Here is a 20,284-nt window from a genome sequence, read left to right as displayed (position 1 = left end):
GCACATTTTAGTCCAATCCCAGGCGCCGATTTGATCAAAACGGGGGGTGATCTGACTATAACCTCAGCTAAAGCCAAAACGGCGCGTCGCCTCACGCCCCCAAAAAAACTCGTGGCTCAAATCAATAAATGAAAAGTCTAATGCATTTTCTCCAGAAAATCGAATGGGGATAAGAAGGAAAAGACACCTTACCGCATTCCCCAGAATCTCACCATCCACGTGTGAAATCCCACATGTGTCGCACATCCAAATCCATCCCCTCAGTGACTAATCCGAGTGGCCACAAACCCACCAATCCCAGCCCCGATTATTAAAAGTCCCTTTAAGATCTTTTTTTTTATTAGATAACGCTCACCACCGATTTTCCTTATCTGCCCTTGTCAAGCACAAAATTTCCACCGTCTCCGAGCCTCACAATCGCATTTAAAGTAAAGACAAAATTGTAATTCCGCGAATGTGGGCGCCCAAAGTAAATTAATTTATTATTATTTTTTAATTGTGTTTTTTTTTTTGTTGAATTTGTTCTTCTCCTCCTTCCCCTACGCAGTGGCTGCCCATCCATTTATTCAGAGCCTTGCCTCCTCCATTTCCTTTCCTTTCCTATCTATCTCTCTTCCTCCATTGAACTGATTTTACCAATTTGCCCCCGAAAACCTGCCTTTACCAGACGTCCAAACCTATTAGCTTCCCCACCAGATCCATTTCAGTCCCCAGCCTCCATTCTAGGGTTTTGCTATTTCCGTTCTCGCAATCCATTTCCGCCCATTGTTTTCCCAGCTAGCACCAATTGTCACAACCGCCGGCCGATCGTGTAATTCCTTACCGCCGCCGCAGCCGTTGTTTGGTTCCGATTCCGTTGACTTTCGAGGGTTTAAGAGGCTACGACCGTCGATACGGGACCGGATTAAGGGTTCTCGGAGCAAGTTTCTGAATCCGGCGTAGTTTTTTTTCATAGATATGTCGGGAACGGGATTGCCGGTGACGCGAGGCCGCGGAGAAGATCGGTTTTACAATCCGGCGAGAGCGCGTAGGGCCCACCAGAGCCAGAAAGACGCCGAGCAACTTCGCCGAGCTCAGAGCGACGTCACGCCCAGTCAATCGCCTTCGCTCAAGGGCGGCAACCCGAACCGGGAGCCGGAGAACCGGGTCGGGTCGGATGTGCAGCCTCCCAAGCGGGTCGCCGTGCCCACTGGCGAGCCGGCCGTGAAGCCGTTGAGTAATCTCGAGCGGTTCTTGCAGTCCATCACGCCCTCAGTTCCTGCTCAGTACCTCTCCAAGGTATTTCATTTGTTCTAAATTCAATCTGTGTTTAATTTCGGTTGCTAATAGAGTAAATGTTGTGCTAATTGATTGATTGAGTGGTGCAGACGACGATGAGAGGATTGAGTACATGTGACGTGGAGTTTCAGCCATTCTTTGTTCTTGGTGATCTGTGGGAGTCTTTCAAGGAGTGGAGTGCTTACGGTGCCGGAGTGCCTCTGATTTTGAATGATAGTGACTTTGTGGTCCAGTACTATGTCCCTTATTTATCCGGTATTCAAATATACGGCAACTCTATGAAATTGTCGTCTAAGTCAAGGTATTACATTTCACTATGTATCTCCTACTTGGTTAGTCAAATAATATGGAGTTATACCTCGAAAGGTGAAAATGAATTCCCTTGAAGTTCTAGTTCATGTTACAATCTGTTTGCATACTATTTTTCTGATGCTCAATACTATGTTATGTCAGCAGAATGAAAATGTATCATGATTGTAGTGTTCAATATGGATTTGTCATTACTATTATGTCTGGATTGAACATGGTGCTTATTAGCTGTCTCACCTTACGTGAGGTGTGACCTCTCTACCAAAGACTTAGAAAGAGGAATTGTTGAATACGACATGTTTTCTGTTGTTGTCCCAAGACTAACATCTGTCAATAGTGTCCCACCATGCTTTCCATCTACAAGAGTACCGGTTGAACTGCTGTCTAAAGTGCTATTTTCCTTGGAAAAAAGAGTACATAATTCCATTGCAAGTCAGAACATTATAGTTTGTATTTTTTTAATCTTATTTTCTTGTTCTAGTCAAGTATGTTATGGCTCTGACGTTTTGTACATGGAAGCTAGACGATTAATTGGATTAACCATGTTTCTTTTGACTCTTTCCATCAGAATCTGTAATTTTAGTAGTATTGATCGTTTTTTTTTTTCTCACTCTCCGCTCCTCCTTCCCAATTTATGTATAATCTGTTCCATGTGCATATCATTGATTGTTTGACATCATAATAAGATCAATCGTGTTTCATCTGTTTCTGTACTGCAATCTGATGGTCCTCGTGTCTGATAGGCGACCAGATGAGGATAGTGACAGTGAATTTCGGGATTCTAGTAGTGATGGTAGCTGTGATGTTGAACCAGTTAAAATAAAATATTTGAGGGAGCAGCGGAATCATCAAATGTCGAGTGAAATTCCTCAAAGGTTAGAAAGCATATCTCTGAGAGATCAGCATTATCCACTCCAAGAGGACTGCTCCAGTGATGAGGGTGAACCTGTAAATTCACAAGGTTGCTTATTATTTGAGTATTTTGAACGTGATCTTCCTTATTGCCGTGAGCCTTTAGCTGATAAGGTTATAACTGAACTTGTACCCTAATTCCCATTGTGTTTAGAACAATATAGTAATACGTTTTTGCTCTTTATCACGATGCTTCCTGGTTTTTGTTTTTGTTCTGAACCTCTCAATTTTACAGATATTAGATCTTGCTTTTCGTTTTCCTGAGCTGAAGACAATAAGAAGTTGTGATCTACTGGCTTCCAGTTGGATTTCTGTTGCATGGTACTATCAAACTCTGTATTTGGTTCAGTGGTTTGTACACAATTATTTGACTAATTGATTTTGAGTGGTATTATGTTTCAGGTATCCAATTTACAGGATTCCAACAGGACCAACTTTAAAGGATCTTGATGCGTGCTTTCTGTCATACCATTCACTTTTTACCCCCGTGGGAGGTAATAAGTAATTCCATTGTTAGTTTTTTACATCTATGTATGATTTTCTCTTCATGATGGAAGTATTTCCGTGACATAACATCTTGATACTATGATATGTTCTTCTTATAGTATATAGATGTAGGCTGCTATATATAGATAGGCTCCTCTATAATTTTACTCTTGGATTCCTTCATCTAGTGTATCGTTCTGAGTTATAACTTGTGATCACTATCACAATGTGATAGGAATAAAATTATTACTCGAACTACTACTTGATTTGATTTGTTTACTTTTAGGTGTTACGGTAATCAAGAGGTAGAATTTTTTTTTAAAATGACATGCATAATAAATCAAATTTGAACAGATACGACACCAGGCGACACCAGTATCGTATTCCCAGTGTGCACATGCATGTTTTCATGTCAAAATAGATACATTCTGGTCGAGAAATATGTGGAGGATAATATCATTTGGTGTGAAGTTTATTGTAGGAGTTGTGTTGTCTGTGAAACTTCCCCTCTTTACAATTGTTTGCTTATACATACATTATGTTATCTTTCAGATGTACAAGATCCCCGGGCTCCTGTAATAACCTATCCGAGTGACATGGATGGTATCCCTAAGATGTCCTTGCCTGTTTTTGGTCTTGCTTCATACAAGTTCAGAGGGTCCTTGTGGACTCCTAGTGGGGGATTGGAACGACAATTAGCGAACTCCCTCTTGCAGGCCACTGATGACTTTCTAAGGCTGCATCAGGTCAATCATCCAGATTTTCTGTTCTTCAGCCGTCGATGATGTCAAGACACAAATGTGATGCTGCCACCACTCTAAAAGTGAAAGCCTGTTTGCTTTTTTAACTGGTTGGAAAGCTGCCTGTTTGCTCTATTCGGTGAAACTCCAGGTGGCAAAGTTGGTTTTCAGTGATTCTCTGTTTTGGCTTTCTCTTACTTACTGAAAAGAGAGAGAAAAATGAAAAAAAAAATGAATGAAACTTATAGAAAGTGAACCTTTGACATGTGATGCTGGCTGTGTAAAGGCTCAGCAAAAGGTGAATAGAGGAAATATAGAGTTAGATAAGCTATAGATGGGCTAGTTAAATCAAAGTTGTTAGCCTAAAGCAAGTTTCATCTTGCTCGTTTTCCATATGTATTAGCAAGGGTATATTATGAAAAAACCAGGCTCTTTTTTAATGTCCTGATAAGCTTAGTGTGGGGATTTTGATAGAGGCATTGTAAGTGTTAGCTTCAGGTTCCCCAAATTTGTACGAGTCATGACCTTTATTGTGTTGTGAGTTTTAGTAACAGTTGACTGATTATTACACATAGTTTCTTTGATCAGCTAACAAGTTATTTATGCGTCCTTTTGCAAATTTCCTGTAATCTGTTTTGGTCAAATTCCAGGTATCATTTTGATTCCTATTTGTTTGTGCTTGAGCTTAGTTTTATTGTCAGCCAGAAAATAGAGATGTGGTGAGCCTATAGCTTTTAAGAGATTCTGGACCGCAGCTAACAAGAACGAAATATAACCCAAGCCTCTGAAATTTATCATTTTGACTTCTTTCACCGAATGGAAATTAAATTTCTGATGACCATCATCAATTTTTTTTGGACGGGGGTTAATGGAACTTCTTATATTGCTGTTGAATACTTGAATACATTGATACTTTCACCAAAGTAATAAAACAAAGCACATGATGAAACACTGGCTCGGCAGGAAGCTCAGAAGTCCAGCATAGTAATGGCTCTGGGAAATCATAAGGTATGCACAGCAATCAGATGGAAAAGTAAGCAATTGATCAACTCGCTGGGTCAGTTGTCTTCTTCTCTAAAGAGTCGGAACATATCTGAGTCATGATGCGGTAGAATGACATCAATTCAGATATCTGCTCAATGGACATTTTCCCAATGATGGCCCTTGCAACTCTCTCCCTCTCCTCACCCATCTTCAATTGCTCCATGTACGCCGAAGCATTTCTCACCGTTGCCCCCATTTGCTTTAGCCTTTTCTCTTGCTGCAAACTCAATGCTGTATTTGCCTGAAACAATGCAAGAGCAACATCGGCGTTAAAAGTACTGTAAATTAGTAAGCATATAGTAATCTCTCTTTCAGTGATTTCATTTTACTGACTGACCTCTAGAAACTCAGCTCCAACTTCCAGTTCAGATTCTTTGCTTGATATACTACCACGCCTAGAATACATGTTTTGGCGACTGAGAAGCTCCTTAGGAGGCTCTTTCTCTTCATCTCTAGCTCATGGTTAAGCTTTGGAGCCTTTGGCACGCACTCCGACTGACTGAGCTTCTTTTCATAAGCTCTTACTGCTTTAACAAATTCCTGCATCGATATCATACTAGTAAGGCCCGATACATGTGCATTCATTTCGCAGCATTATCAATGCCTGATGTCTAAAGCACTACCTGATATGCATATGCGCATCCTGGGTACTCAAAATCGTCCGAATCAAGTTGCCGCATTCTCTCTGGATGAAATTGAAGTCCCATGATGAACTTACCTTCTTCAGGATTATAAGCATCCGGATCATAAAACCCTTCGATCAAACCATCAGGGGCGAAAGCCATTGGCACAAACCTCTGCGCCAATCTCTTAACACCTTGATGGTGATAACTGTTGACTCTCATCTCCATTTTCTCATCATCCAAAGAATCTCTAAACCATTGATGCAAAGGAGTATTCTCCACCACCTTCACCACATGTCTATGTCCATCGTAATCATCATAGTTCATGTGAGTCACTCTCTGATTCTGATCCGGGCACTCTTTCTCGAGTTCCTTCTCAACATCCTGATACAATGTACCCCCACATGCCACATTGAGGACTTGTGACCCTCGGCATATTCCCAAGTAGGGTATGTTCCTCTCTAGGCATAGCTTTGCCAGCCTCAGTTCAATGGAGTCTTTCTCTTTGTCAATGACGGTGTCACTCGCGTGTAGCTTCCCGATTTCTTGGAGCTCCTCGGAGGAGAACCCCGAGAGCTCTGCGTCGTAATGTGATGGATCTATGTCTTCCCCTTCGCATAGGAGAACCCCATGGATTGGTTCAAAGCTTTGGAGTAGTGTATGGACTCCACTGACTCGTGGAACAATAATAGGCACCGCTCCATAGCTCACAATTAGATCTAGATGATATTCTCCTGTCACATATATCAAATGAAACACCGAAGATTAAAAACAACGACGACCACAAATCATGATGAACACGTTAAAAGTTGCACCCAGATGTTAAGAGATTAGAAACTGACCGACGAAATCTACAAACTTGTTCTTGCGGAGCGTGCGGCGGGAGACGATGAGAACCCTAGGCAGAACCATTGAGAGATCTGAATTAGCCATGGATTTGGATTTACAGAGAAGGATGGAGGATTTACATGTATAAGACCCTTTATGGTTTTGAAAAAGCAGGAGTAACTTATTAATGAATATGGATTTCCGGAATGAGGTCTTAATCTGCGACGTTAATTCTGGCTGATTATGGGGAGAGAGGCAGAAACTGTGGGAGATTTAGTGCTGTTACAGTTGTTTTTGTTGGATTTGGTCTTGCTGGGAAACAGGTTTGGTAGCTTGGGGAAAAGGAAACAGATATTCAGGTGGTGTTTATCACCAAAGAGAGAGAAAAACCGATGGATTTGGTCGGTGCGTTCGTTTTTCAGGCGCCGCATATTTATGAAGGGAGATTAAGAATTGGCCAAATGTTTGTTAGCGTTATAGTAGGATCAGGATGGATTAGGATGATGATTGTTGATTCATACAAGTCAGAGTCAATGAAATCCTATATTCATAGGACTTGTGTAAGTTTGGAGTTTTGACTTGAGATAGAAGACGATTTTTTTGAAGGAATTAAAAGATACAATCTAAACATAGCAAAGGCATGGTACAATGTGTTATTAGAAAATTGGTAACATCAAACATCATATATTCTTAATTAAGAAATATATTATGAGCTTTAACAAAATCGCGAGATTGTTAAAACTCATACTATATTTCTTAACTAAGATTTTACAATTTGACCAGAGATGTATGATGTTACCAATTTGGACAAAGTAATTAGTATCTTGCTAATGTTTATTTAGATTTTCTAAAAAAGTTCAAGAAAAATAAAATGTAAAATGGCAACCTTCTCTCTCTCTCTCTCTCTGGGGTTTTGGTTTGCGAGTTTGTGGCTTTTAAGCCTTGTTTGGTTTGCTAATTTGATGGCTTGCGAAATGAAACTGATTCACTTTTGTTTGGTAAGCAGAAGGAGAGAAATGAGTTTCCCAAAGAAAAGGAAAACAACATGAGGAAAATGAATCTTCTCATACCTTGTGGTCATCCTTTAGTTGGCGGAAAGGAATGGATTATTGGACTTTACTTGCTGATGTTTGGTAAGGAAAAAAAAAAGTTACCAGCAAAGTTGTTAAAACTTTTGTAATTAATGCAATAGATTAACAAAAAAAGTGAGTAATAAATGCAAAGAAAAGGAGGAAACGAATCCCTTGGGTATGGAAGGAACTACTTTCCCCTATATTTTCCTTTCCTTCAGGAAAATGTTTCATTTCCTTTGTGTGATGATATTCACTAGTTATGTGCTTCTTTTTTCTGGCACCTCACAACCTGCACATGCTCTATTATGTAGCTCTATGGCTTGTCTTGATGAATTTTAGAAGGCTAGATCCTCTCCTGTTTTGCCGAAGTAGCAAATAAAGAAAAGTTGACAGCCAGAAGCAAGCAATCGAGTCAAAATCAATGTTGATGGTGCATTTTTACCAACATTGACACAAGCTAGGAGGACTTAGTGGTGTTGTGCGTGGTGCTCAAGATCAGTTTATAGCTGCTATTGCTCATTATATTCAGCATGTGAGTTGTGCTAAACATGTAGAACTGTTAGCAATAAGGGAAGGTCTTCACCTGGCACAACAGATGCAATTATAGCAGGTTACTCTCAAAACTGACTGCCTTGCAGCAGTTCAGATATTACTCGCGCATATTCGGAGTTTTCTAAATTTGGCAGTGTCATTGATGATATTCATGAGGTCTTAAGAGGTATGCAGGGTGTTCAGATTAACTTTACTCTTAGATCATAGCAATCAAGTCGCCCATAGACCTGCCAATTTTGGTTTCTAATAAGGGCAGAAGGCAGCTTGGTACTCTCAAGCTCCAAGTTGTATTAAGGAGTTACTCTCGGATGATTGTAATCAGCTGAACTAGTTGCTTGATAAAAGTTCATTTTTTCCTTCGAAAAAAGAAATGATTAGGTTTCATTTCCGAGAAATTTTAAATACACACCCCAAACTACTTAATACACATTCCTATTATTTTATATTTCAAATCAGATTTTAATATTTTATAGGTAGGCTAAATGACCAAAATAGGCATCTATGTATTAAAAGAAAAATAATAATAATAATAATCATATGTTTCTTATATTATTCTATAATTATAAACACAATGAATTTCTATACATGGCATCTTCATTAAAAACAAGAATAAAGTTAGAAACCATCTAACTTAAATTTTTCTTAAATAAATTGTAATTAAATGGGGGTGAGAAGATACTATGTAATTTAGAATTTCGAAATCAATAGCATTAAATGTTTGTAAAACATATCGCTTTACTCCTACTTTTTAGTTCTTTTTTTATATTTTTTTTATCTAAAAGTGATGATTAGACAATTTATTATCTAATATAAAATATCACAAGTATAAAACTTTGTAATTGTTAATGTGTTTGACCATCCAATGACAACTACGTAGTTCCGCCATTGTGGAGAAACTACTGATATAGTTTTGGTTGAATGTTCGACTCAAAATTTATACTTGATCAATAGGATGTTTAGTGGATGAGAACTCAAATAATACAAAACCTATTTCTAAGCATCTATTTCAACTTTGAAGGGAACAATAATGAATCCTTATGGATTTCCCAATAACCAACACAAGTGATTAATACGGTCAATTATATATATTAATCAAATGTTAAATAATAGTGTATTTCATGGTTTTTAAGTTTAAGGATATTTTAGGTCATTTGGGTTGTGTATTTAGTAAAATGTTAGAATGAGAAATTAAATGATATGTGTATTGAGTAAGGAGTGTGTATTAAGTAATTAGGGATGTGCATTTAAAACTTCTCTCTTCATTTCCCAAGGCTCTAATTTCATGAATCAAATGATTCATTTTCTCTCACTCTTTTCTTGCATTAATTACTCACCTTATATTGTTTTATTATATTAATTATGATTTGCACAACAATTTTTCTAATGTTACCATATATGGGAATGTAAAGTTCATGAAAATGTTTAATATCTCTCTATTTGCTATGAAGCTAACGGGTGCAAACAGTAAAAAGAAATAAACATAACGGAAATTAAAGCATCGTCATTTCATTCCTAGCCCAAACTGAGAACAACATGCAGCTTATAAGCGGACTTGTAATAAGATTCCCCTTACAAAAGCTGAAAAGATAGTACTTACTTTGTGTCTCTGTCCTTGATCAACAAATGAGACAAGGGGGAGTTGTTGGGCCTAATCTTGGGCTTTAAGGAAGTAATTTAGGTTGTGACGGTGGGTGACTAACTGAATCATGTTGAAAACATGTCTACAAGGGCCGAAGTTATGTGAATCAAGGGCAGATCCAGATATAAAAAAAAAAACAATTAGGGCCGATCCTGGATATGTGCCTAGGGCCCCTGATCTTATGAACCCAATTTTTTTTTTTGATACACTAGTGTAGTTGTGTAAAATAATAATAATAAAAATGTTCATAAGTGTAAACCTACCCTATGTCTAATGTCTTGAACAGTTTTCATCAAACTAAACAAAAGCAACAATTAAAGTCAGTACTTTTGGTTAATCTTGAAGTTTTTATTCGACTTTCAATACATTACATGAGACATACGGAGAAAATATGATATTTTAGAGGTGGTTTTCAAGTTCAAGATCGGGCCTCAGGTCAATGCCTCGGGCTTCGTTCCCATGACCTTGGTCCTTGCTAGTGGTTTGGGTTTCTTCTCGTGGATGCTGTCTGTGGTTGCCTATGATATTAAGGTCAAGAAAACATCGGTCCTCTGCCATGACCTTCGGAAAATCGGTGCCCCGACAACCCGACCCCGCTCCAGCTCAAACACTAAAAATCTAATAATACACTCCACATAAAAAGCAACAAAATTAACCCGCTTAGCCGCAACACTCTGTTCACACCGTGACACGTAACACAACCATCCAAAAAGCAACAGCAAACACACTCTCACACTTCACTCTCCACTTATACATACAAAGCAAGAAACCCCAAACCCCAAACCAAAAGCAATCGCAGATCTTTTTATCTCCGCTATGGCAGTCTCCGTTCCCATAGTGGCCATCATCGCCTCTCTCCACCTCATCGCCTTCATTTTCGCCGTCGGCGCCGAACGACGCCGTAGCACCGTAAGCCTTCATCTCTCTCTCTCTCTTCTTTTTCTCTTTACTACTATTATTGGACTTCGAATCCCTAAGTCTTCGCTGTTTCTCAGGCGAAGATAGTGCCCGACGAGTACGACGAGCAAACCTACTGCGTTTACGGCACCGACGCTTCCACCGTGTACGGACTGGCCGCGTTCGGGCTTCTTCTGCTCAGCCACACGGTGCTTAACGGCGTCACCAGGTGTCTCTGCTTCGGCAAAGGCTTAATCACCGGCTCCTCTACTACTTGGACTGTCTTCTTCTTCGTCTTCTCCTGGTAATTATCTACCGTTCCTTAGTTTCGTTTTCTAAATTGGAGGCTATGTTTGTATCTAGGTTTGGTGATTTGATCCACGGTTATGATAATTTTTACATTAGTTTATTTGATTTAGTCCGAAATGATTGCTCATTTGGTCACTTATTTGGCACCGCTTGTTTAGATTTATTTAATTAGTGATTTGGTAAAGTTGTTACTGTGTATTGCACTCTTGCATTTGTCTGGAATATGGTAAAGTACTGAAAAGTGGCTTAAGTCATGATTAGTGAGCAATTTGCATTACTTTGGCTACCTTTACCTGGGTGCTTTTTTGCCTTTTTCAATCGGAGAGTCTTTAATTTCAACTTGTTTGACATTTAAAACCTACAAGTTTTCTTCTAGCAGACTCGGACTAGTTCACTAGCATATGATCTGTCATAACTATTACGCTGTGAATCAGAATTAGACAATTAGGTAGAACCGTAGAATTGATCATGTTTGAAATGTCGTATTGAGCTTTTCCTCTATAGTGGTGTTTTCCAAGACAAGTAATTATGCTAGACTGGTCTTCAGCTTTTCCTCTATAGTGGATTAGTGATTATTGCCCCTTAATAGTTTGCTTCAGTACATTTTGTTCTTTCTTTTCCGACTTTGTTGTGTGTTTGCTGCATTTTGCTAAATGGAAGTTTGAACTATGAAACCAGGACAACCTTTCTGGGAGCCGAGGCATGCTTATTGGCAGGGTCAGCAAGGAATGCCTATCACACAAAGTACAGGGGGAAATTTAACCTAGACGACTTGTCCTGTGCCACTCTCCGTAAGGGCGTGTTCGCTGCAGCAGCTGCTCTTACACTGTTGTCGCTGATAGGGTCAAACCTTTACTACTGGACACATTCCAAAGCTGATACTGGAGGGTGGGAGAAGCACCGCAATGAAGGCCTTGGCATGGGCAATTCCAATTATGGGCAGCACGAGCAGCAGCAGCAGCAAACCACTGGATTCGAGAAGGTGTAATTCTGCCATGACATTGTTTTCTTTTCAATGGCCAATGGCCATGGTTGTGGAATGAGATTGAGTAGATCAGTATTCAAAGTTTTTGTGGCTTCTGCTATAGACTTGTATATGCTATGTCATCTGCTCTGTTAGAAATGCGAGTAAAATATTTGGTGAACAATGGAAGTAATATACTCCATCCTTGTATTATGCACGACCACTTTTGTAGCTTTGCTTTTGAAAATTCAAGTTCTACACCCCACTTTGCTCATTTGCTGGTTGGTTGCTTACTAGCTTTTCCTTATTTCCTGCCATGTGTTATAGCACTAGCAGGACTCCTTTGTCAATCTTGTGGAATCATTGTATATATCCATCTTTACTTTCATCTGCTTATCTCTCGTAATCGGGTCAAGAGAATCACTCTTCCTCAGTGCTAAACACTACTCATATTGCTAATAGTTAAGAACTTAAGATCATAAACAACAAAATTGTAATATAAATCAGACCATGAAACTTGGAGATCAATTAGCATCTGGGAAATGGGGTGCCCCAAGTGTTGGCGACCTCGGTAAATCTGAATTGTAGGAGTGACATTCGAAAAAGTCAATTTGATTCATGGGAAGCTTATGTCGCAAGAAAATTAGGTTTTGGAATGTTTAACTGTTCGGGCACATTAGGCATGAAAGCGATTCCAAATTTTTCTTGCCAAGATCTTCGTTCCTAACAAGCTTAGGGGTACGCTTCTTACCAAAAAATGGCAGCACGTACTTGTGCTAAGATGTAATATCACCGGCCCAAACATACTTGCTTAATTCTTTGCTACATTCCTTTTCCTTATAGTAATGAAAACCTCACTTCTTTGTGGAACAAGGAAAATCTATGTGCCTATTTATGAGCAAAAAATCAGAACTTCTCTTATCTGTCTGTCTTTTGGGAGTGAGAGAGTGCTTTAGGTTTATCCGGGGTTCGATTTTGTGATTGTTCTAAGCATTCTTGTGTAGAATTTCCTTGTCTTCTTTGGTGGTGAGTGTTTAAGTTCAAACGCCAAACCATTGTTTTCTGTGAAATTGCATAATTTCTAAGCTTTCCTAAAAACTCATATCGTGTGATTCTTGGCAACAACATTGAGCAGTAGAATCATGTCTATGCATGGGCCTCTGTATGCCATTCTTGGAGGAGGTATAGGTAACCTACATTAGCCTCCCTAGCTTGTTGTTTTTACTATATATGTATGCTCTTCCCTAATTTACTTTTAATTTGACTCTGCGTTTGGTCTTGCAGTGGCTGACATACTGCTATGGAAGGATAAGAAATCAGCTGCTGCAATCTTATTAGGGTCCACCGCATTATGGTTTTTTCTACAAGTACTAGAATACCATTTTGTATCTCTTCTTTGTGACACCCTCATGCTGTTCATGGCTGTTGGAGTCCTCTGGTGCAAATTCGCGGGACGAATATTCAATCGGTAATTGTACATAGATGTTGTATAGTACTATTTTGATATATATATATATATATATATATATATATATATATATAGTTGTTGTAGATATCTGTTAGTTTTTGGTTTGATCTAAATGGGTCTTGGTATTGTACTTTATAGGATGCCGTCGGAGATCAACATTCAACTGCCACAATCCACTTGCATATACTTCTTCGGAACAGTTAACTGGTTCCTACTGAAGTTCTGTGAGATTACATCCGGAAAAAATTTCAAAATCCTCTTTGTGGTATGTAAATTTACTTTATTCTTTCCTCATACATTTACCCCGCAGTTAAGTCTGTGAAGATCGACGAAAATTTTGAATGTTTGATGTGTGTTTGCAGGCAATGGCTGGTCTATACATGTTGTCATCTATAGGAACTTATATCAGCTCATTGAACCTATTATATACAAGTAAGATATCCCAGACCAACATATTTACACAAAAAACATACATTATCTTTGTAATTGTATTCATTCCTCGGTTGTTTTGATTGAAGCTAACTTTTTTTTTTAATTGGTTTATGAAGTCATTCTCTCGGTAGGAACATTGCCAGCTTTGTATGCGCGATATGAAACTCAAGTGGATGCAATCGCGGCCAGATGCATTGGAGTTGTGAAGAATTTATGCAAATTGTTTGAGGTCAAGGTTCTTGACAAGATACCGAGGCACAGGAAACTAAACTAGATAAATAATTCATCGATGTTATAGGAGAATGGAATTATGTCTATTATTGATAATAGGAGCCATTTAAATAGGGAGTTACAAGGTACCCAAAAAGGTAATAGAATCTGATTACAATTGAATACCTAGAACACATTCCTATTACAACTCTAAACCCTAGTTTGTAGAGGCACACATTATGTCAATATCCTTCAACACTCCCCCTTGTGCCGCTCAAACTTGGTGATGACGCTTTGATCGTTGCCTCGTTAAAAACCTTGCCAGGTAACAAAAACCCTGTGGGACAAAAATAACCCTGGTTGAAGGACAAAAAGAGCACAACACGTCCTTCACTCTTCGAGATCGAACATGTAGACATCATGCCTCCCCCTGATGTCAATATCTCCCCCTGATTGCTACAATCATGGGAGTTCGGATAACTTTCTCAATCCGATGCTCTTCACATGTTTCTCGAATGTGGATTTTGGTAACGACTTAGTAAATAAGTCCGCTACATTATCCTCTTATCGGATTTGGTTCACTTTAGTATTTAGAAGTGCTTGTTGTCATTTTGATGGAGGGGAGGAAGAGCACGGAAGGTGGCATATTGCCTTGTGGGGTCCGATCCCACACTTCCGTCATCTCTTTTCTCTGTAGAGATAGAACAAGCCCATATCAATCGTACCTCTCAAATATCGAAAGATTGTCTTTATACCAATCTAATGGCGTTGCGTTGGCGCGGGGCTATGTCTAGCCAACAAGTTCATAATAATTGAGGTGTCCGGTCTTGTATTGTGCTAAGTACAATAATGCGCCTATTGTACATAAGTAAGCACTTCTGCTATTAACACGTCTTCGTCATCATCCCTGGGACGAAACAGATCCCTTTTAGGGCCAAGACTACGGACAACCATGGTGCATCTTTGACTTTATCAAAAATGTCTATTGACACGGTATACAAGTTCTGAATCTAGACAAAACCGGGTATTCCTAAGGTCCTTCCTCTCAAACTCGGATTTCAGGTGTTCAGCGGTTTCCCTTAACTCTCAAGGGTTCCAATTATGTTTATCAACATAAACCGCGACAATTGCAAATCCGGAACTTGTCATGGAAACGCGTGGGCATAGTTCATCATATCCCTTCCCAATCAAGTAGTCATTTTTGTGAGCATTTCAACCTCGTTGCAAATACGCTCCGTGGTCTAGAGCCACTTGACTTGGGTAAATAAAGTCCACAAGAACCTTCATTATATTCCGTATCTAGATCCCCATAGAGATACGTAGTGACCACATTCGTAAGCTGCATGTTCAGTTATTTGGAAACTACCAAACTGATAAGGTAGTGGAGTGCAATGACATCCATTATGAGAGAATATGTCTTCTCGTAGTCGATTCCAGGGCGTTGTGAGAAACCTTGCGCCATAAGGCGAGATTACCATCTCTTTTTCTCATCACGCTATCTAACGAAGACCTATTAATGTCAATAGGTTTTATGTTAGGAGGTGTTGGCATCTCAGGCCCGAAATCATTCCTCTTCGTTAGTGAATCCAATTCAACCTAGATCGCATCTTTCCATTTAGGCCAAGTTTCTCTACATTGACATTCTTCAACGGAGTAAGGTTCGATGTCATTGGTCTCAATAATTCCACGTCCTCATGTACACTAATGTAGTTCGTAGAGATCTCTATATTCTCAGGAATTGGTTCTAACATTGAGGCGTCCCCCAACGATGTCTCTTGGACATAACCACAATCCAAAATATTCTCATGAGACGGATTTTGAGTATCAATGATCAATGGATCAAGTTGTGCCAAACTCGCTCTCTTCTTAGGGCGAGAATCCATCGAACCTATGGGTCTCCTACTCTCTCTAGTGGAACCCATGGCCTATGACGCCATTATGCCACCTTTGTGGCATCACCATACCACCATCCATGGTGGTGTTGCCGTACCCATCTTCTGGGTGGCACCATGTCCTCTTGTGGGGACATCAATCCTTGCAGGCATGTTTGCAGCAGGTATATGTGATCTCGTCACTTTTAGGGGATCAAGATGAGACATAGTGGGGACAGACCACGACAATTCCTGTTGTTCCTGTTGAACATTGACATTCTAATCTCCCCCTAACGATGGAAAGACTGTCTCATCAAAGTGACAAATAGAGATCGCCTGTCAAGGGTTCTACATAGCAGACTTATAGTTGGAGACTCATGACCAACAAATATATATATGCATTCGTTGCAATGACTCATGTTGATGCACTGTGGCGGCGCAATTGGCAAATGAACCGCACACTCAAATATGCATAAATACGAGATATTAGACTCGAACCCAGTCACTAGCTGTAACGCAAATAAAAGTTGAGTGGATGCTATGATCGTAGACGAATTAGCATAGCTGCATGCGATATTGCATAACCCAAGCGAAGATATTGGTGCGCATTACCAATGTCTGGGCTACCATCGTAGTCGTGTAATGGTGGCTTTTCCGCGAGACCAATTTGGTGTGTACATGGGAATATGATACTTGATATCAATACCCAATGATATGCAATAGTCATCGAAAATTGTCGATGTAAACTCTCTAGCATTATCAAGTCAAATTGACTGGATGGGATGATCTGGGTAGTGAGCCCGTAGCCATATGTTATGTGCTAGGAGTGTAGTATAAGCAGCATTATGAGTGGATAATGGCACAACACGGGACCAGCGTGTTTGCGTATCAACCAACACCATAAAACATCTATACGGTCCGCAAGTTGGTTGATCAAATCCACAGAATTCCCTTAGATTCTTTGTGAGAATGGAATTATTTCCTCAATCTCCTTTGCATAGGATGGTCTCAATCCTAAATAACAAGCTTTACAGAACGAAACGTGGGCCTTATAATCAACCAATAAAGGTTTTGGTTAAGCCACAATGTCACAATAGACTTGAGAAGTAGAGAGAGGAGTTTATGGCGTCAATGCCATGTATTTGCCGCAGGGGGTAGGCGGCGCCGGCCATGTATGGCCGGTCTTTGCACAATCATGGTGCCATAAGGCGCATGTGCAGCTCCTCGAACCAATTCTTGGTTCTTACTTTTCTTTGTTCTGAAAATGGATGTCCGTGTAAAGTCTTTAATACACGAATCATCATGTCAAAGCCTATATGTGTCAGAATCTCATAAGTCGTCTCTCATGACATGGTTGGATTCAATAACTCAAATAGTGGTTGCATACAACCCACTAGAGGGACACATAAGTTTCTCTAATACTCGTTTATGTCCGTAGTCATTAGAGGTGATGCAAAGGAACTCTGTCCATTCTCATAATGTGTTTCCACATGAAAACCATTGACGCTTATATAATAAAGTTCGAATTAAGGTATGTCCAAGACATTAAGTAAAAGAATTGACACTTTATTAATAGCCAATGATTACATCAAAGTTTCCAAAATCTAATCCAAAATAAAATCAAACTAAGACACATTGTAGTACTCTATCCGTTTGGTAACTCCAATCAAATATGACCAAGAAAGTAGAGAGAGATGTTAGTGGAGCGAGGCTCTCTTAAGTACCAATAAGCTCAATGACTTTTCTAGACATCACATTTTATTGGGTCCGCCACATAAGAAAGAGTTAATACAATTGTCATTTATTGACTAAGGCATATTGCCATTACAAAAGTTCTTGGAAAATAAAAGGACTAATCTAATCAAAGTCTGCTGCATCCTTGTGCACTTCATCTTCAGCTTTGAAGTCCTCTATGGTGAGATTGACATCTCCATCATCTTCTTCTTCTGCAAGGTACACTTCTTGCTCCCTCAGGTCCTTATATGCCCTGTATCTTGCAGCTAGTTCCTTGCTTGCCTGGTATTGCTTGGCTCAATTGATCCACATCGATGACACTCATCATTGTGGTTGCCTCCTTTTAATTGAGGTGCACGTTGTGCACGTTGAGGGCGTTCCCTAGGAAGGTTGGTGCCGCCACCATGACCCATTGAGCCACCATTACGGCTAGGGATACCACGACCCCCTCTCCCACGTGTGGCATTACCACCACGTGTATCCACACCAAACTTGTTGTTTCCTTCCTGGTTAGGGCGGTTATATGGGCCCATACGTCCCTCATGTCCCCCATTCTTAGGGTACCGCTCCTTGCGCCCTCCTTTGGGTGCATTATAATTCGCCTGATGAATGCTCTTAGTTCCAATGGGCCTTGAATTATAATTTTTCACGAGTATGTTATCACGTTTCTCAGCTACAGATATAACATTGATAAGCTGATGAAACCTCATGATCTGTCCAGCATTGACTTCAGTACGGTATTGCTTTGATACCACAATGGTTGAAACGGGGAAGGTGGAGAGAGTTTTCTCAATTAGCTCTTGCTCTGTGACAGGTTGTCCACAAAACCTCAACATGGACTGTATGCGAAGAGCTTCTGAATTATATTTAGCAACAGACTTGAAATCAGCAAAGCGCAAGTTGTTCTATTGAACCTTCAAGTCAGGGAGGAGGGAATCTTGGACATTGCCAAAGCGCTCTTCTAGCGCTACCCATAGCTCTCTTGCATTCTTGATCGACATATACTCCAATCTAAGTGCCTTGTCCATATGGCATCGCATCAAGATAACTGCTTGAGCATACTTTGTAGGTGTTCGCACAAACACAAGATCCGGGTTAGGTGCCTGGATTATGGGTAATATTCCCTTTGAAGTGAGATGGTTCTCAACATCGGTTACCCAACTGTGGTAATCCGAGCCTGTTGAGTCAAGCATGGGAAAGTCGAGTCTAGGTTCATTCGACATCCTGAAAATAAGAAGAGAAGATATATTAGTTTCGGAGTTATACTTCCACGAAAACTAAAACAATAAGATTTCCGAGCTATGCTACCAAGAAATCAATTTCCAAGAATCTCTTTTGGATTAGACCAAATAATAATGTTTTAATATGGTCACAATTTGATGCTTACGGACGCTCTTAGTCCAAGCATTGTGAACGCTCTTAGTTCACACGAACACTCTTAGTTCGTTTAATTATGAACACTCTTAGTTCATACGAACACTCTTAGTTCGTTAAGCGTGAATCCCCACAATTCCGCTTTGTTAAATATCAAAATCATTTGGCAACATATATTCCAATATTTGCAGAAAATAAAAGGAATTTAAATACAAGAAAGCAGCAACCTTAATTATAAAAACTTACGTGATTGTTCTTGGCTTGAAGACACCCGCGTGTAGCTAAATTAAGATCACTGGAATCTGGTCGGAAATTGGCAGTTGGTGGGCTGCCCTTCTCCCTTCCCTTTTTTTTTTTTTTTTTCCTTTTCCTTCGGTCTTCTTCTTCTTTCTTTCTTTCCTTCGTTCTTCTTCCTCCTAATCTGCAGGTGGGTGGCTAGAGCGTGCGCGGCTGGTCTCTGGCAGGAAGGATGCAGCAGCACCAGGGCAGGAGGCTGCAGGTCGTGCGGACTGGGCAGGGGCATAGTCAGGCATGGGCGCTGGTCGTGCGGCAGATTGCTGCAGGTCGTGCGGCAGATGGCTGGGGCTGCGGTAGGAGGCTGGTGCGCGGAGGTGCAGGGCGAGCAGCATGGGCGTGCTGGTCCGCGGGCTGGTGTGCAGGAGATGCGGGGGCAGTAGCAGTGCGTGGGCTGGAGGCTGCGGCAGGTGGGATGGAAGTTGCAGGGGAGGGTTGCAGGCTCGGCAAGAGGCTGCTGCGGGGACGTTGCTGCTGTGCAGGAGGCTAGCATGGGCTAGGTGCAGGGCAGCAGGGGCTGTGGTGGGGAGGCTGCAGTGCTTGTGGCAGTAGGCTGCAGAGCTTGCGGCTAGGGCTATAGGTAGAGTTTTCGGCAGTTTTGGTGAGGAAGCTTTTAGGGTTTAAGGTTCTAGGTTTTTTTTCTTTTCGGCTAGGGTTAAAGCTCGTGCTGATAACGTGTTATAGGAGAATGGAATTGTGTCTATTATTGATAATAGGAGCCCTTTAAATAGGGAGTTACAAGGTACCCAAAAAGGTAATAGAATCTGATTACAATTGAATACATAGAACACATTCCTATTACAACTCTAAACCCTAGTTTGTAGAGGCACACATTATGTCGATATCCTTCAACAATTGAATCAATTGTAAAGTTATTCATCTACGGCATAGTACATTCTTTTAAGCGGATACTTAGGAATGTTTTAGAGAAATTAAAATTGAGAGAAAATTGTTTTGTATTCTCATTGATAATAGGGGTCTTTTTATATAGAGGATTACAATGCATAGAATCTGAATCGTACAAGGAAAGATAATCATACATTGAATGGATATCCAAGATTCTTCGAGATTATCTCTAGTTAATAACCCTATTACCACTAGGTCAAGTAACCTAGAGTTTGGGCCAGACACAATTTGGATTTTCTTAAACACCCCCCCCCCTTGTGTCGCCCAAACCTGGTGCTTCTCTTGTTGCCTCGTTAAAAATCTTGCCGAGTAACAAAAACCTTGTGGGACAAAAATAACCT

General features: G+C 40.3%; 4 protein-coding genes across 5 annotated transcripts; 3 read left to right on the top strand and 1 right to left on the bottom strand.

Annotated features, from left to right (window-relative positions):
• The first annotated feature begins 529 nt into the window (after positions 1-529).
• On the top strand, positions 530-4,295 carry LOC112197430. Of its 2 annotated transcripts, XM_040518281.1 has the most exons (7): positions 530-1,081; positions 1,142-1,278; positions 1,368-1,579; positions 2,331-2,613; positions 2,735-2,820; positions 2,902-2,993; positions 3,538-4,295. In XM_040518281.1, exons 1-7 carry the CDS (start codon positions 958-960, stop codon positions 3,768-3,770), a joined length of 1,167 nt encoding a protein of 388 aa, XP_040374215.1. In that variant the 5' UTR covers positions 530-957; the 3' UTR covers positions 3,771-4,295. The 2 variants fall into 2 exon arrangements, with proteins under 2 accessions (XP_040374215.1, XP_024193864.1); XM_024338096.2 differs by having other exon boundaries at positions 530-1,278.
• A 295-nt stretch (positions 4,296-4,590) lies between these two features.
• On the bottom strand, positions 4,591-6,674 carry LOC112197429 (putative glutamine amidotransferase GAT1_2.1). Its single transcript, XM_024338095.2, is given in 5 exon segments — positions 4,591-5,010; positions 5,107-5,177; positions 5,180-5,309; positions 5,393-6,126; positions 6,235-6,674. Coding segments are annotated over 5 exon segments (1,266 nt in total). The 5' UTR covers positions 6,326-6,674; the 3' UTR covers positions 4,591-4,770.
• Positions 6,675-10,230: 3,556 nt separating this feature from the next.
• LOC112196280 lies at positions 10,231-11,950 on the top strand. The gene is made up of 3 exons (XM_024336593.2): positions 10,231-10,393; positions 10,480-10,685; positions 11,369-11,950. The coding sequence occupies exons 1-3, from the start codon at positions 10,301-10,303 to the stop codon at positions 11,676-11,678; spliced, it is 609 nt and encodes a 202-aa protein (XP_024192361.1). The 5' UTR covers positions 10,231-10,300; the 3' UTR covers positions 11,679-11,950.
• A 527-nt stretch (positions 11,951-12,477) lies between these two features.
• LOC112196281 (reticulon-like protein B14) lies at positions 12,478-13,849 on the top strand. The gene is made up of 4 exons (XM_040517621.1): positions 12,478-13,122; positions 13,261-13,387; positions 13,485-13,554; positions 13,671-13,849. Exons 1-4 carry the CDS (start codon positions 13,064-13,066, stop codon positions 13,826-13,828), a joined length of 414 nt encoding a protein of 137 aa, XP_040373555.1. The 5' UTR covers positions 12,478-13,063; the 3' UTR covers positions 13,829-13,849.
• Positions 13,850-20,284: the final 6,435 nt, after the last annotated feature.

Source organism: Rosa chinensis, chromosome 4, assembly GCF_002994745.2.
Source record: "Rosa chinensis cultivar Old Blush chromosome 4, RchiOBHm-V2, whole genome shotgun sequence".
Taxonomy (NCBI): Eukaryota; Viridiplantae; Streptophyta; class Magnoliopsida; order Rosales; family Rosaceae; genus Rosa; species Rosa chinensis.
The sequence above is the reverse complement of the archived record's forward strand: the minus strand, read 5'-3'. Positions and strand labels throughout refer to the sequence as shown.